Consider the following 17,451-nt stretch of genomic DNA (forward strand, 5'->3'; position numbering starts at 1 on the left):
TCAGGCCAGAAAACAAACTAGCATGCATTAATATCAATACTTTGTGTGTGAACAAAGTCAGAAACTGCTCAGACCAAAACCTATGGAGCTGTTTCCAGGGACAAGCTGGGCCATACCAAGTATAGAATATGACTCACGAACATCTGTGAGAATTTCACACTTCTACAGTCACATCTTCAAAACAGCAAAATTTAGCCACACCATGTTCCCCTACAAATGGCTTAAGACTGTAAATATAATGGATTTTTTTTTTAATTGAGAACCTTTTTCTGTTTAAGTCAGCCCCCACAAAGGCTGTCTGTGACAGCAATGCAATCAAAATACATAGGGAGCAGGTCAGCAGAAATGTTTTCTTACTCTTATTTCACCTTTCAGGTGCACTGCAGTTTTAAAATACTTTGCATAACTGTGAGCTAAGTCTTATTAGAGACGTGGGAACTAGGTTGCCAGAGTTTCCATTAAAAGTTTCCACTGCTGGAAGATGAATTATAAACCACAATTTCCATAGAAAAAGCTCTACAGTTAGTTTATAGGGTTAAACTTATGGAATAAACTTCATTAAGAATCTTCGTTTAAAACTAGAAAGGCCTAGAATTGGGAAGATTAAAACTGGATCAAAATGGAATGAATAATATAAATGATAAAGTTTTCATCCCCCATAATATATGTTTGTGGGCTTAACTAACTTTTTGTAGTGGCTTCATCCATTTACAGCTTCTTCTCTACCTATGTTTAAGCGTTTTACGTAAATGGAGCCCAAATTCTGCTTCTACTTTGGGATGACCCAGAAAAAGAAATAGACAATTGGAAACTGAAATGACAGCTGCCTTATGACATGTGATTTTGCCATAGATGCCTGAGCACACCGTGTCAGCAGGATAAATTTTTAGTCCCCAGAGAATGAGGTCTCTGGAGAAGGGGTGCGCCTGTAGCCAAGCACACGCGTGTGCGTGTGGAAACACAAACATTTGGTTTTCATTTCAGGTTGGATGTTAGGAAACGTTTCTTCTCAGAAGGAGTGGTGATGCACTGGCACAGGCTGCCAAGGAAGTGGTGGGGTCACTGTCCCTGGAGGTGTTCCGGGGATGTGGCACTGAGGGACGTGGGCAGTGGGCATGGTGGGGTGGGCTGGGGTTGGTCTTGGGAATCAGAGAGGTCTTTTCCAGCCTTCCTGATGCTGTGGTTCTCTGACTGTATGATAAAAGTAGTAGTATCATAAGGTATGATAAAACCTACTGCCATCTGAAATAGCATCCTGCTGGCACCATGCCGCTTCCCCCTCGAGCAATGGCACACCATCTCTGTTACTGCAGGTGTCTGCTGCTCGCTGTCATGCCCCTACGTGGCAAACCCTGGCCATGTGAAGGCCAAGATGTGCAATGTGGGCTTTTGACTCTTTAAACTGACTGTCGTCGTTTCTAGAGATACTTCATTGTCCACGCTGACAGCAGTGAGAACTTGGGCTGGGCCGTGTTACTGGAAATCGTTCTGGCAGTGTATGTTTGGATGGAAAATGCACAACTTAAAGAAATCGGTTACGCTGTAAAGGTCATGAGGTCTTTTTCATAGTAAAAACACAATCCAACTTCTATAAGAACTGTGGGAGTTCTTCCATTCACTCTGGTGGTGCTGGCTCAAGCCCCTAGTGCAAAGCTACAGACGTCAGCAGCAACAAGAAACTATGCTGGCTCTAAAGCCTTTCTTTGCATAGTGAAAATTCTGTGTCGACTTGCCATCAGAGCTGCCTTGGCCTCCTCCTGCCTATCTCTACAGTGTAACTTCCTTTCTCCACAAACAAACGTTTCGAAGTGCAAGGGAGTTCTTATGTATTTTAAAACGAGAAAGCTCCTGGAGCTAAAACACATTTGGAATCATAAGAAATAACTAATTAGCCAGAGCACATCCTGCCTCCAAATGTCAGGGAGCCTGTCAGATGGCACAAGGCTGATATGTCTCCATTTCCAGATCTGAGAGTGAGGAGTTAGACGAGCCCAGACTGGTGTGCGTTGAAAAGGATTAGTGGTATGGTGCCTAAAAAAAAAATAAGTAAAAAAGGAAATGTGCTCCTTCTTTTTTTTTCATTCCATTTGAAAAACTGAACAGGTTCTTAAATTGATGGAAAACCTTCTTTAAATGCAACAACCATTTGTCTGCTGTGCCTTCAAAAGGACAATGAAGAGTGATTTCCTAAATGCACTCCTATTGGATACCAGAGCTGTAGAGACAATATGTGCTCAGCTGACCATCTTTATTTGGACCAGAAGAAAATAAAATAAATGAGTAATTTAGGCAATGAAGATGAACAAGAGTGTTTTCCTTGCACTGTTGATACATACATCTTCTATTTATGACTTTAATCTGCATTTCCAAGGATGCCTGCCATTAAGTTTATCATAAAAAATAGTTAACCTTGCAGCAGAGTAACTATAATTATACTGCAGGTGTAAGGACAACCAAGATGGTTCTGTAGAGGGTGGTGGTGTTGTTCTTTTTCTTTTTGACCAGAGTTTCAGTGGAAGATGCTGCATTGTTAGGGCATGGCTATCCTGAGGCTGAAACTGCTTTCAAATCGGGGTTAATATCTCTATACAGAGCCAAGCTGAGATTGCAGCCTGAGGTGGTGCTGGCCAGACCTGCTAGTCCTCCTGGTACAGGCAAGCCTCAAATCATAATGGGTAAATTCAGATTGCCAGAAATAAGCTAAGGATTGAAGTAATTCCTAAGTGCTTCCCTCTCATGACTTCGAGGAAGAGGTGATGGCTAGCAATGCCATTCTTTGGAAAACAATCTTCCATTTAACTAGCAGAAGCAAAACTGAAAATCATGGACATAGAGATATAGTCAACGAATCCATTTTGAATTGGAACCCCTACAAGACCACTACACAAGAGGCAAATGTTATTAAATCTGAATCCACACCCTGCCTCTTTTTAGGACTCGGAATTAATTAATTTGATCCCGACACCTTGTCAACGTCTTGTTTTTAAAGTGAATACCCACTCATGGTCGAAAATTGCACGTGAAATCATGGTTGGATACAGCCCAGGAAGAAAGAAGTGCCCACACCTCAGCCTCTTCCCCAGACCTCCAGGGTGAATGCTTGCTTTTCTGTCAGTTGGAAACATAAATGTGTTGCTGGATTTTGTTACCACGTTTTTATGTACACAGTGTTTGGATTAAAATGTCTTCTAAAACCACAGCTGAATTTCCTGTATTTTACAATTCCTTTTTCAGCTAGTAAAAGAAATGACAAAATAATTGGGTCATAGTGTGTTGGTATCTATAACATAAAGCTGTTCTGGTTGCTCACGCTACCCCATTTCTATGGCTTCTGCGTGTCTTTTCCAAACTAGCATTGAGACAGTCTGCTTGGCAGTTTTCATTGTTATACAGAAGACTTCTTTAAATTAGAATATGTAAATTAATACTTTCAGAAGTGCAGTCTATGCCACATAGCACTTATTTTCCTGTATATTTCCTAAAAATAATTAGGTTGTCCTAGTTACCTCGAGAGGCGTTAAGAAAGTGTGCGAGGGAGGAGAAACCTACCAAATAATGTAGATAAACTGAAATTCACAGTATAACTTGGGATCGTTTTCTTTTTTTCTGTAGTGAAATGGCAGCTTCAGGTGGATTGTATGACATTGTAGGGAGTAACTTGGAGTTAATCTGATGAGCTCATACTGAAAACTTTGCCGTCACCGTCTCTGTACATTACAGGTCAATGATTTGGTCCGAGATGCTTCTCAGTGTATCTCTTTATTGATGATGAAATGTGTGTGTGAAAAGAAAGAATATTTCTGTATTTCTAGTATTTCTACAATATTAACAGTCAAATGGTGACGTTTGCTCCTCTTGTCCAGACCAAAGAGTCCTAGGCTAAAAGCCTAGTTCACTTTCAGAGACAGCAAGCTAGTTGTTCTCCTATCAATTTTGATAAATAACAGTAAAAAATAAATTCCTGGGTATTATTGAACAGCTGGTAAAGATCCTAATGATTTCACTTGATGTATTGTAAAGCTTGACAACATGAAGAAAGAACACTGCATTGCTAACAATATATTTTCATCAGAAGTATCTGTATTGCGTGTCATTGCTCGCTCCTGCCTGCTCTTAGAGCCCACTCTGTTGTCATTGACAACTCCCATCAAACCGAGCATTTCATAATATTGGCCCGTTGATCTGATGTGTTTACAGGCAACACAAATAATTCATGCTGAAAAAATAAAGAGCAGTCAGGCACGTTTGATCGGGATCCATATGAACACTGAGATAATACACATAAATATATGCAGGCTTTTTTTTTTTCCCCCCACATCCTGCAGTTTAAGAAACCCTGCCTGAAATCCACAAGCAATCCCAGAATATTTCAGTTTCACAATGTGAAGAGCATTTCAGTCTGAATAAAACCAAACCCGGTTCTTTATTTGTACAGTGTACGTCACATCTGAGCGGGCTGGGGAACCTCACTCAGCTCTGGCAGGCAGCTGCCAGGCTCGGAAATAGCCCAGGTTACGTGAAAATGGGTTTTTTGCATGGAAGACAGCAGTTGTGCTAACACCCAATTGGGAAAACAGGACTGGAGATTGTGTGGCTGTGAGTGACAGGGAGATACCTGGTAATAGAATGGAGCGTGAAATAGAATGGGGGGGGAAAGAGCTTCCCTGGATCCATTGCTGATGGAGCTGGCTGTTTGCTCGGTGGGCAGCGTTCTGCTTTTTCATTAATTCCTAGCAGTACCTGCACATTGCCCCCCTAGCGTGCATTAGGCATGGTATAAACACCGAGCTAAGTGATGTATGAGGGGGCAAAGCAGCTTGCTCTGAGTACTCCTGGGTAGTGCCTGAACACTGCGAGGGTGTTCGCAGACTCAGATATACCAAAGTGCAAAAGGGTTTGCAGGATTACCCATGAGATTCATTTCCCAACCTGTCTGCAGGACTGAACTTGCTAAAGGAGGGCAGGCAGTCCCCGGCTCCATAATTCACTCCCAGCAGAGATCTGTCAGAGCCCGAGACTTCTTCCACTCCCAGTGCAATGAAAGATGGAGCAGTCTGGAAGGAATACGATTAAACCAATCTGCCAGTGAAACCCAAATCCTGCAAGCTGCTCCGTCCTCTGGTTCTCCTTGTCCATCCTGTCTCTCCTCTGCTTGGGGTAATTAGATTGAAAGCTCTTCAGAATGAGGAACTGTCTGCAGCTTGTCTCTTGTGTGCCACTACAATCGCAGAAAATACATCAGTAATTAACGTTTGTCTTTACCGCCTCTAATGAAGACACAGAACTTTGGCCACCGATTTCTGTGGGAACTTTCCTGAGGACGAGCACAGAAATGCGAGCACAAATAGCACGCAACGGTTTTCCTGAGGGACTTTGGGTTGTTGTGAGCTGAGCAGGAGCACAGGAAATCTCGTATCTGTTTTGACAGGTTGTGCGCAGTAACACAAAACCAACGTGAGAGTCAGACCCGGCTAAATAGGCACTGAGGCACTGCTTCCCACCTCTGCCCTGTGCAATTTCCAATCTTGGTCAGTGCTGACTTCAGGGCCTCCAAATCTCCAAATCATGCCCTGCTGTAACAATCAGATGCTGCCAGAATGCCTCTGTGCCTTTGTCCACCCTCTGCGGAGCACTGAGAGTGCACCTCCCAGCCCTGCCATAGTGTTTCCAGGACAAATATGCTGAGGACTGTGAGGAACTCAAATACCGGGGTCATCTCAGACCACAGTGTTTTCTCTGAAAATAATGAAGCCGACTCTTTCCAAAGCCTTATCTTCCAAAGCCAGAGCTCCGGGCTCTAGCTTGCTGCATTCCCAGCTCGCTGTTGGGGCAATGGCATCTTCTTTTCTTTCTCTTTGCAATTTGGAGCCCAGAGAGATGGCCCCTTGTTGCAGAATTGCCCTCTTTGTGCTCAGTCATTACCTCTGCAGCTCGGCGGTCGGCCTCCCGGACCTCTGTAACAGATGCTATTGTGCAATGTGAGCGACTGTGATTGAAGTTTCCAGAATGGATTTTAATTAGAACCATAACTTCATACAGTAGCTTGGAATGAGTACAGGGGAAAAATCAAAACGAGATGAAAAAGAAAAATGCCAAAAGACAGGAAAGTAAAAGGCCATTCTCCTGGCATCTTGTACTGAAATGCACTGGACAGGAAATACTCTGCATATCTGTGAAAGACAAAAGCATAGAGCAAAGCAATATTAGTTTTATGAGAGGGACAAAAAGCCAGATCCTCACTGGTGTAAATCAGCATTGCTTCATTGGTTTCATGAGAACTGCCATTTCTCATCGACTTCACTGGTACTGTGCTCATTACACCAGCTGAGAGCCCAGGCCAGCTTGGCACAAGTGAAACCAAGACACTTTGAATGCTTGTTTACGGTTTGCTTTTTAAAAATAAATACATATATATATATCTTACATTTTAATAAATCTTTTGTTTTGTAGATTGTCCTCCGCTTGGTCTAGAGACACTAAAAATTACTGACTTCCAGCTCCATGCCTCTACAGCAAAGCGATACGGCCTCGGGGCCCACAGAGGAAGGCTTAATATTCAGGTAACATCCATTTTGCTGCTAAGTGGGAGAATGGCTTCAGGTTGTACGGCTACATAAAGGGAGCCAGCGGATGGTTATTGGTTCTGACTGCCTTGACAGCTCATGTAATTCAAGTGAAGGGGAGATGCTGGAATTAGGGCAGCAAGTAAGGCTGATGGATAACCCTGAAAGTTGTGGGGTTCATTTCCCCGGTTATAAAACTCATGTGTTGAGGGTGCAAACCCAAGCAGAGCTCTGTGGGCGAGCAGAAGTGGGTGCTCCCTGCACAGCTGCAGGAGCAGTGCATCTGCAAGGAGGCTCCCACTGCCAGAGACTTCTTGTCATTTGCCTGCAGTTAATGACAGCAGTTAATTGAAAGAATGTGGCTCTAAGCGAAGCACTTGCCCTGAGGCCGCTTTTCAAAAGGCACTGAATATGCTACAAAAGATTCTGAAATTCACAAGCCGCCGGCAGACAGTCTGCTTTCTCTTCTTTTATTTAACGTTGAAGTTGTGCTTAGCTGCTTTGCAGGATCAAAACTCTATTTTTCTGCTTCTTGTGTTTCTCTTTTTCAACTTCAGTAGTTCTAATGGGTTAATTTTTGTCAGGAGGCCCAGTAAATCAACCTGCGGTCACTCCGGCAGTAGAGCCAGCCTGAGTGGAAGGGGCCCAGGTGCAGCAGTTGAGTGCATGTGAGGTCCCACCTGTGGGCTCTGCAGTTGACTCCTGCTGAGGGCTGAGCAGTTTGCTTCTTCTCAGAAAGAGTGCTAATGCTGTAACAGGCTGCTCTGTTCAAGGAGTGTTCCAGAACCATGGAGATGTGGCTCTGAGGGATGTGGTTAGTGGGCACGGTGGGGGTGGGTTGGGGCTGGATTGAGAATCTTAGTGGTCTTTTCTGACCTTAGTGATGCTATGATTCTATAAAACTAATGATATACATCAAGAACTGTGATGCAAATCTCTGAACTCTGTGTTGGTTGTGCTTTTTCATGATCTCTAGAGGTCCCTTCCAACCCCTACCATTCTGTGATTCTGTTAAAGTCCAGTGTATTTATAAACATAACTATCTGGGTTCAGACCAGGAGTCCATCTAACCCAGTATCCCATTACCACCAGTAACACCACCTTGAAGTAAGTAAAAGTGAGTCTGTGATATGAATGATGGTTCTCCTAATGGTGGTCCAGAGCCTCCAATGGAAGCTGAGGGAGCAGTCTCCTGCTGGGAAACGAGCAGCAGGCAGCAGTTTCTTCCCAAAGGTACATGAGGCTTAGGGCAGGCTGGCCTGGGTTCTTTTGGTGTCCTGTCCCAAGATCTCATGGCTGTACTGATCTCCCCTTATGTTCACCTGCTGTTTATAGTAATAATGCTTCTGCCAGGTCTGTGATGATGGATTCTGTTCATTTATTAGACAAAAAAAGTCTCCACCTCCTTAGTGCCTCAGCTGTGTGCCCTCACTGCAGTGCTGTGAGGTCTTGGGTGGAAGGACCTTCGCTCCAGTGCCTGCTGAAATGGGGTATTTTCTCTCTTCTTTGGTCTTTGTGTAGAAAGATCATGCGTGTTGGTTGGTTGGTTTGTGTGTTGTTTCTTTTTCCCCGTGAGCACAAGTTTCATAATGTCACGCTGCTGCTTGATACAGATTTTCACATTATCATTTCCTTCAGCTGTGAGTTCTACATGGACTGATTCTCCTTAATATGCAACAGCTATTACTGCATTTCTCTCATACCTGAAGTTTTCTAATCCTGTGGCTCTAGGAGGCCCGTGTGCAGCACCCAGCTCATGGTGAACTTTGACTTCGGTGGCTGCTCTGCTGTATTTTCTTGTTGAAATGTAGCCTTTTTCTCTGCTACAACTTTAGCTCTAATGGAGATTTCTAATAATCCTCCAATCCACAATTTTCTCCATGACTGAAAGCTTATCTGTGTGCTATAGACACAGTAATTCCCCAAACCCCTTGACCATTAGGAGTTGCTGCTATGTCTGGCAGCATTAAGGGATGCTCCTGCGCTTATTTCTCCTTAGATATTGCTCCCTTTGAAATCAGCTGAAAATTAACAGCACTTACATTTTGCGGCTCTCTTCCCTCTGCCTTGCTTTTCAGCATTAAGTTTTAAGACTTGTGAATTTCAGTTGCATTGCCGTGGTGTGTATGCTTATAACCAAGCACAGGTCTGGCTTAGCAGAGCTGCGTGATGCTGTCTAGGGTCTGCTCCTGCAGAACCCTGTGTTGGGTGGCACCTGATGTCAGATGCTGGGATTCCAGCTTATCTTTGTTCTTTGATGAGTATTTGATGATAATTGTTCTCATCTTTCAGGAATGAAAGTTTTCCAATGAAATGCTATATTAATTTAAACTACTGAATAATAATTCTCCACTCTTTCTGTCTTCTCTTTGTAACGTGGAGGAGAGGTTTACAACCCAAGGAGCATCATGCTAATGGGCAGCATTCTTAGTCTGATGGAGGACCGAGGGTCCCAGCCACAGCACTGGGAGATGCAGGCATTAGGTCTGCAGAAATTGGTGGAATTTCATCAGTGCGTGGGGGATTAGCATGACGTTGGTTCAAGGTGCTCTGCAGATTGTAATGCTTCCTGGCAAGCACAGCTTTTCAACCCTAAGGCTCCATCAAATTCCATCTTATTTTAAAATGTTTTGAAACCTTTTCTCGACAAAGGTTCTAAGGCAGTGATTGTATCTGCATTGGGTTTCCCATTGTTCAGGCCTCCTTGAAGAATTTATCTTCCATTAATAGAGTTTCTCTCCACTCAATGTGCTTCCACTTGTATATGAGCTTCACTTTTAAGATACTGGAGTGAGGACACAAAAGTGGATGGCTTCACAGAAATGTGCCAAATGCAGGAAAACTAATAAAACTTAAGGTGCTTGAATGCTCTAGAAAATGAGAGGCCTCAGGAATTGAATATGTGTCTGTTCTATAGTGCTTTCTTCAGACATTACCAGACTCAGATTGGGGAAATAGGATTGACAGTGTCTCCTTTTTGTGGATCAGACCAAAATTGTGCATACAAATGGAGACAGACAGACCTGTCAGTCTCTGACATCGTTACCCAACCATGGCTGTAATTTCAATCACAATATAGAATAGCTGTATATCAGAGCTTAAAGGAGTCTCTAATACACATTTTCAAAGTTTTCCATACTCTTCATCTCTATTTAGGAAATATTTAAAAATATCCTTTCTTGGAGTTGCATGGATGGCAATGATAAATCTACATTAAACACAGATGATATAACATAAAAATAAATGTAGCCTCTGAGAACCATATGGAGAAGCTTCTGTGCTTTCTATGACAGTAGCCAGCTTGGTGCAGAACATTTCCTCGGTTTCAGTAACAAGATAAATATCTGAAGACCTCGCATGACATGTTTCTTTGAGTATTAATTCTTGTGTGCTTAGATTGTGCAAAATAAAAATATCTTGCAGCTATTTCCCCTTAGAAAACGTGGAGAAGATTGCTTGTGGGATGCATTGTTGGTATAATTCAGAGTATAGATTGGTAAGCAAGTTGGAGTCCAGCAGGGTGATGGGGGCTCCTGAATCCTTAATTTTACTGTAAGGCCTGAACACCTCTGGTGTTGAAAATTTAGTGATGGGAATGAGAACTGGTGGAAAATGGCATTGCTGTTTCCATGTACTTTACGCTGTCTTTTGCTGATTCTGAGGGAAAAGGTGTTAACTCCACTACTAACCATTAGTGAAGTAGAGCAGAGATCACTTTTTAGGACTTTTCTAACTCTGAAGGCCATGTGGATTATTTGTTTTTGGTGAGGGCTCTGTCAGGCCACAGATACAGATGGGTGGACTGGACTAGACTGAAGTTCTGTTTGTGCTCTCTGAGCTATATTTGTAAGTAATGGTTCTCAGTTTTTGAAGGGATTTTGCAGAGTTCTTTCTCCCACACGCTTTGAGCAAGAAAACATTTTGGTCATTCCATATAGCTATGGAGAATGACAGTCTCGGGGTGCTTAAAATTGAGGCAAAGGAGAAAACGAAATGAATGATGACTTCATGTTTTCTTTTCTTTTTCCCTTGAAAGACCTTTGGTTTCCTGGTTCTGATTTATGAAAAGAGTTTTGCTTTCTTTTCAGGCAGGTGTTAACGAAAATGATTTTTATGATGGTGCTTGGTGTGCAGGACGAAATGATCCATTTCAGTGGATTGAAGTAGATGCTCGAAGGCTAACAAAATTCACTGGAGTCATCACACAAGGAAGAAATTCTCTCTGGTCGTAAGTACATGCTTGATTTTTTTTTTTTCCTTGAGATTTTGAGCTTTCAAACCAGAGGATTCATGTTGCAGTGTGCTTCTGTTTTTCAAGAGAAAGAAAGAATGGAATCGATGCATGAAGCTGAGTATTGAATGGAGGTACACTAAAAGGCAAAGTGTTTACGTGTGGCATAAAATGCAACTTTAAAGGTAGCAAACTTCTGTAGTCATTATTTACATCTGTTAAAGGAGGCAACAGGTTATATGCCTTGATACTTATTTTGCCAAATTTGATTGTGTTAAGCTTTCTAATTCTTTTCCAGTATTTAACTTGATTAGCTTATCATATTAAAGAATAATTGGTGAAACTCCCAATACGATTCTTAAATGAACAGTTTCAACAATTTTTTATATCCATACTTTTTTCTTCTAAAGAGGAATTTCTAATATAACCCAAACCCATGCAGAAGGTTTTGACCAGGAGAGAGGTGCTGGGTAGCAGGCATGCAGTTTGGGCTTTATGGATGGGAAGAAGACTCTAAATGCATGGAGTCTATGTGCAGTGAAGACTTTAAGAAGGAGAGCTTGCCATGAGTAAGGTAGCAGCCTAATTCCCTTGTTGCAAAGAGGCAATCCAGCCATATATAGCCCAGGTCTACTACATTTGGTTCCCCAGTGTTGGCTGTTTCCAATGCTGAAATCATGTGTGAGTTTTCTGGCTATTTCTTGAGTTATTGTTTGAGTATATTACACTGAGAAATAAGTTTTACAAACAGCTGTATGCATTTGTGTGCACTTATTCATTTGTGGCCTGCTTCTGAGTGTAGGTGCCCAGATCGCTACGATACAATCTGAATGAGGTATAAATTATATACCAGGAGCAGAGCAATCATTTGGTGTGAACAGGAACTGGAGGTGAAGGTTTATTTTCTTCCTGATCTTTGTACAGCATTCACTCAGTCTCTCTTAACTTCTGGTTGGGTGTCACTGCATTATGGGAGCCAATTGCCCTGCTCGTGGGGAGAGACCTTTTCCAGCAAGTACACAGGAGGTGCATGGTATTAGATCTGTTCTGGTCAGATCCCTCATTATGAAAATTTGTGTGATGCACAATAAAAGGCAAACAAGAAAAACATCACTATAGTTAAGAAAAACACAAAGATTATAATTTTCCTCCTACTGTTTCATTTTCTGATATTTCATTTCTTTCAACAATGGTGTGGAAGCAGGAGCCTTTTTGGCAATAAGGTTTCTATATTTATTCCCCACTGTTCTGCACTGGATAATTATGGTAGCAAAGGGTTATTCCTTCCTGTATTCATACTCTTGACATTGCTATTCTCATCAACACCAGCGCTGCACTGCTTTATCTTGTCACAGTGCTATTTTTAGTTTAGCTGTATTGTGAGTTTGCAGCCAGACTCAATGTTCTATTTGTAGCTGGTACTCACTGTCTGGGTTTTTGGAGGGCTTTTTTTGGTTTTGTTCTTAGCTTCCTGAGCCTTGCCCCATAAAGAGTTGGTGGGCAGAATGGTGATGGCCTGCAGGAGGAGCGGGGCTGGGAGAGCAAATCCAGGCTCTTCCGGAGTTGTTGCTCAGTTTGCAGTGAAACTGGCACATTTCTGCCTCGTGGAGCAACGATGCAGTGTGGGGCAGGTCAGTGGCTCCTGGAAGATGTGGCTTCTCTTGTCAGGGTCTGGTATAGTAGGCATGGTAGGATGCATTAATGGTTGGACTAGATGACCTTAGTGGTCATCTTTTCCAAACTTAATGATTCCATGATTCTAACTTGATTTGTGGGAGTGGCCTCCCTCATGTCCACCTTACTTCCTCTTTCCCCATCATCAGATGGAACAGATAAAATCTCTTTAATTGATGTTTGGGTCATCTTTTACACATGTTAGACCCTAGATTTTAAAAATAACTTGGTACTCAGAGGTACCAGAATAAGATTTTCAGTATGCAGCACTCATCTGGACCATGAGTGCTGTCCTATGGTTTCCAGTATCTGAGCACTTGGGGACAATGTGCCCAGTGTAATGTCAAGTGCTGCTTTCTGAATTAGCTGTATCTGAGCATCCCTCCAGCAGCCAGGGAAGCAAGAGGAAATTAAAACCATGAAACCGTGGGGTCAGCAGGAGCTGCACAAAGAGAAATGGGATCTGGAGAACAGTAGAGACACTGAGCGTGGAGCAGAGCGTGCCTTGGGTTGGAGTTGAGGAGCATCGAGTTGAGGTATTCATGATGGCATGAGGATTGTTGCATGCAGTGAATTGCCCTTTGTAACCCCGCTGAGGGCACCAGCCTGGTGGGACTTGTGCTGCTGTGTGCAGATGCTTTGGTGACTGTTCTCTTACAGTGGGCACTAGAGACAAAGGGGAGATTCATTATCTTCTTCCTCTTATGCTTAGCTGCCAGTATCAAAAAGGACTATTTATGAAGTGAGAGTTTGTACAAAAAGATGCTTTTATGTTGCCTGAGGCATCTTCCCAACTTTATGAAGTTATGTGACAGGAAAAGAGTGCATTCGTAGCTAATAGAAACATAGGTATATTGGAAAATAAGCTTGTTTTGGGTAGGAGAGCCAGAAAACAGCCCTCTATTCTGTGTTGTATTAGAAGCAAAAGCCTGCCAAGCCTGAGAGCCAAGGTAGGATTTTATTTAAGCCTTGGAGATTTTCCCAGCATTATATAAGAAAGTCAAGGCATCAGGATATGTGCTAGGTTCACCAGTGCTATTATGTGATACAGATTAAGAATCAGGAAAAGCAATTTTTCTCTCTTGATATTGAACAAGAAACTTGAACAAAGTGGAAAAAATTACTTAAATGAAAGTCAGCTCTGAACTTCTGCCCAGATCAGATTCATACCTGTCCCTGTCCCGTTAGCTTCCTGCAGCTGACTTAATGGGGACATGTAAGATGACAAGGAAAGGCAGGCAAGGACACTGCACTGAGTGCTGTGGGAAATCACTCTGTTCCTTGTTGTGAGGCTGCAATACTGGAGCCATTGGGAATCTGGCCTTTGATTCTGCAGCTGCTTCTGATGCTATAGCCAAAGCTAGCTTACTGGTGCAGGAAGCAACACTGCACTCCTCTATAACAGTTCTGGCATCTGTTGTCTGGCTTTGCTGATGCCTGCTCCACCCGAACAGAGATGGTCATTTCACCTCAGCCTAGTTTATCAGTTTTAGGGACGTTATAGGAAATGGATGAGCTAAAGGTCACGCTTGACATAATGCAAAGAACACAAAAATGCATGGGGCTGTCACTCTTCATGCACCGGCAGGAACTGTTTCACCTTAGTTTGTCCTCTCTCAGTTTCACTTGCAAAGTTGCTTTTTCTTGTCTGCCTTCCCAGGGCACTTGTGCCCAGGCTTGAGACGTGAGAGCATTAAGGAGGAAGAGGCCAATGTGCTGAAACAGCTCTTGAAAGCACACGTGACCTGACTGGAGAAAGAAAGCAAGTATGCTTGGTTAGCAATGAATGCTTGAATTGTTTAATCATTTCCTTTATAGAGAAAAACACTTCTCGAAGTCAAATTCTGTACTTGAGCTGTGTGGCTGCAAATTCCATGACAGTTACTTGGAAATAAATCTTTCTGCTTTTCTCTCTCCCTCCTGTCACAAGCAGAAACAGGCCTTGCATGAAACCTCCTGAATTGGGAGAATCTTGACCAGTCAAAGCAAATATGTGCACTTGGTGGGTGTTGCTGTTTGGGCACTGCAGGCATTCTTGTGAAACCCAAAACCATGGCAAAACGCTCTGTTTACCATCATCAATACCAGCTGCGGGTCGGGCTCTCCAGAAGATCTGCAGATGCTGAGTTTCTGAGGCAGTGGGGAATAGCTTGGAGAACCAGGGCTCCGTTCTCACTTCCATTCTGATGAGATGTGAAACTCAGATGTGCTACTCATGTGGGCTGGTATAAATAAGACCTAACACCTTGAAAACAAGCGGGACACCTGTTCCTTCCTACGAACTGAGCGTGTTTGGAGATCAGTAACTTGTGGCTGTGAATATGGTTGTTAACAGAAGGATGTTACTGATCCCTCTTTGCGGAGCTGTTTTGTTTGCCTTCCGAGAAAATCGTGTGAGCGATGTAACCTTTTAGAGATGCACGTGACATCCTCTTCTTAGAGACTGAGGATGCCAGCAGACACGATCTAGCTGAGCTACCGGAGGGCTTATGGCTGAGTATTTGGGGGAGAAATATAGCGTGTAATTCTCTTTATTTCTGCCAATACGTCTGTGAGTTTTATGAATTATGTATCTTTAAACAACTGTTCAAGGCTGAGTGGGACACTGGAAGCATCGCTGTGGAATGGGGTCGTATTTAAAGCAATGATGTGATGGTTTAAAATATGCACCCTTTTGACAGAGGGGAAGAAGTTATTAATCACTCTTAGCAGTTTGGCAAGAATCTAAAAAACATAGGAAACATGTTTCCCACAACCCAAACAATCTTGATAGCTCAGCACCATCTTTTGTGTCAAGAAAAAACCCATATGTTTAAAGAGACTCTGTGTGTTAATACAAAGCTTCAACAGTTTCAAGGCCGAGGATGTTTTGATGTTAGAGAAGTGGATGCGATGTTTCAGCAAGTTCTATTTGTGATGATAAATTCTTTTAAAATTAATCTTTCAAACATGCTAAATGATGCACTAATATTACTTGTCAGGAAATAAAACAGCATGTAAAAACATGCACGAAACAGTCTGTGCAGAATGCTCATTCTAGAGTAAATTTCCACAGTTTTGCAGGAGAAATTCAAGGTACACATTTATATATATATATATATATATTTAAAGAACTGACAGCCTCATGAAAATACTGTTTTTCTTTTATGCAAAACATTCATTTTTAATTTAAGAAAACAAGTGGGGACATAGCAGTTCTGAATGCCTGATTTGGGTAGAGGTTAGTCTGTATGCCTTCCTGTGAGACTGGGGTGATTCCCCATCTGTTACCTTTGTGGTACACTTTATAGGGATATCAGATATCCAGCAAAATTGATTTTGTATCCAATAACCCTTGTTAAAAACAGAACACTTGCAGTTTGTTAGGGGAATAATTTTGCAGTTTGCTATAGCCCATTCTCAGGCTTTTCTATGTGCGATGCAACCCATCATAAACCCCAGCATCCCTCTTGACAACCCATTAGCATGGAACAGGAGGTCTGTAGCAAGCTGAGTGCTTTCTGGAGATGCAGTTGAGGTTAAACTTAAGTCAGTGCTGTTTATTTGCAGCTGATTTGGGTGGTGCAGAATGCCGCTTCCTCTTGACTCCCAAGCTAAATGTGTTGCCCCACTTTCTTGTTACTGCTTTGTTCACCTCTGTGTCCTCAGGAGCCAAGACTTGCTTCTATGGACAGTTCTTAAGTGAGGATTTCAAGATAGCAAAATTTGGTGCTTGCAAGAGGGTAAAATTTCTTCCTTCCTTCCCAGTTTATCAGCTTATTATGTCTTAATAAAATTGTCTTTTTTTGATGAGAGAGTGGTATCAGCATCTTTGGTATTCCAATAATCAGGAATTAATCAGCGATAGTCCAGTGTAGCACCATTAGCATTTGCGTCTCAGCATTTTTATCCAAATCCTGTAATAAAATAGGCAGCTGCTATGTACAGACACGAACTGTTATGGCACATTACGTCAGTGTGAGATGATATTGGCCCTGACTGGGTGACAGGGCTGCAGAGATTGTTACAGCCTCCCTGAAGTCAGGTCTCACCAAGAGAGCTCCCAGTCCACTGACATCATATCAAATATCTCCTCCAAGTTATGAAACAATCTGATTTCAGTGTCACTAGTTATCTGTTACAGAGAATCATAGAATGGCTTGGGTTGGGAGGGACCTAAAAGATCATCTAGTTCCAATCCCTGCCATGGGCTTCTTCCCGAACTCTGGTGTAGAGGAGATGATGCATTGTGGGGGGAGATCCTGCCCCACTCTAGAGAGTGTTCAGAAGGGGAAGGGACTATAGTGGGAAGCTTTAAACCAAATGGGCTGAAGCTATTAGGAAATGGGTATATCAGATAAGTACAGGAAACAGATTAATCACACGTATTACCCACAGCATGGATTTGTATATCTTTTAATGCAGATTATGCCAGTGAGAGTTTGGGCTAAGTGTGGGGTTATGAAAAGACTGTTGGGCAGCTGCTCCTTTTCCCCTTCACAAGCCAACATCCCTCCTATACACAGCAAGCTGCACTTGGCCGTGTCTTTGTGCACGCTTGGTAGGCAGGAGCCCTTTCAGCATTGCTGTAAGTGTGCTCAGAGCTGTGTGCACAAGTGTTAGTCTCTGCTGGTTACGGTCAGAGTTTTTTATTTTCCATTATTGTAACATTCACAGACAAACATTCATGGTGAGGCAGTGGTTACAGAGCTCAGATTTATCTCCTGAAATACATAACCAGTACACATAGGGGTGGTAGGCACACACACACGCACACACACACACACACACACACACAAAGGGAAAATATAAGGTGTCTCAGAAGGAGGCTTAAAAGGAAAGCAATCACAGGTTGAGCGTATTTAGCAGATATAAAAGATGTGAAAGGGTGGAGGAAGAATTTCAAACACCTGCAGATCCCTTTGCAAGGAATGGTCTGTGAACGAAAGGTGTTAAAACTGTAAAACCTTTGGGGCCAAGGATGTTTTTGACCCCATGCAAGAG

At 42.7% G+C, this 17,451-nt stretch overlaps 1 protein-coding gene across 1 annotated transcript in view; it reads left to right on the forward strand.

Moving 5' to 3' along the window:
• Nucleotides 1-17,451, forward strand: part of CPXM2 (carboxypeptidase X, M14 family member 2) — a 65,501-nt gene that overhangs the window by 17,113 nt on the left and 30,937 nt on the right. The window contains exons 2-3 of the mRNA XM_021399889.1: nt 6,451-6,560; nt 10,652-10,791. Coding sequence (XP_021255564.1) covers nt 6,451-6,560; nt 10,652-10,791 — 250 coding nt within the window. The remainder of the gene's footprint in view (nt 1-6,450; nt 6,561-10,651; nt 10,792-17,451) is intronic.

This window comes from Numida meleagris, chromosome 5, assembly GCF_002078875.1.
Source record: "Numida meleagris isolate 19003 breed g44 Domestic line chromosome 5, NumMel1.0, whole genome shotgun sequence".
Taxonomy (NCBI): Eukaryota; Metazoa; Chordata; class Aves; order Galliformes; family Numididae; genus Numida; species Numida meleagris.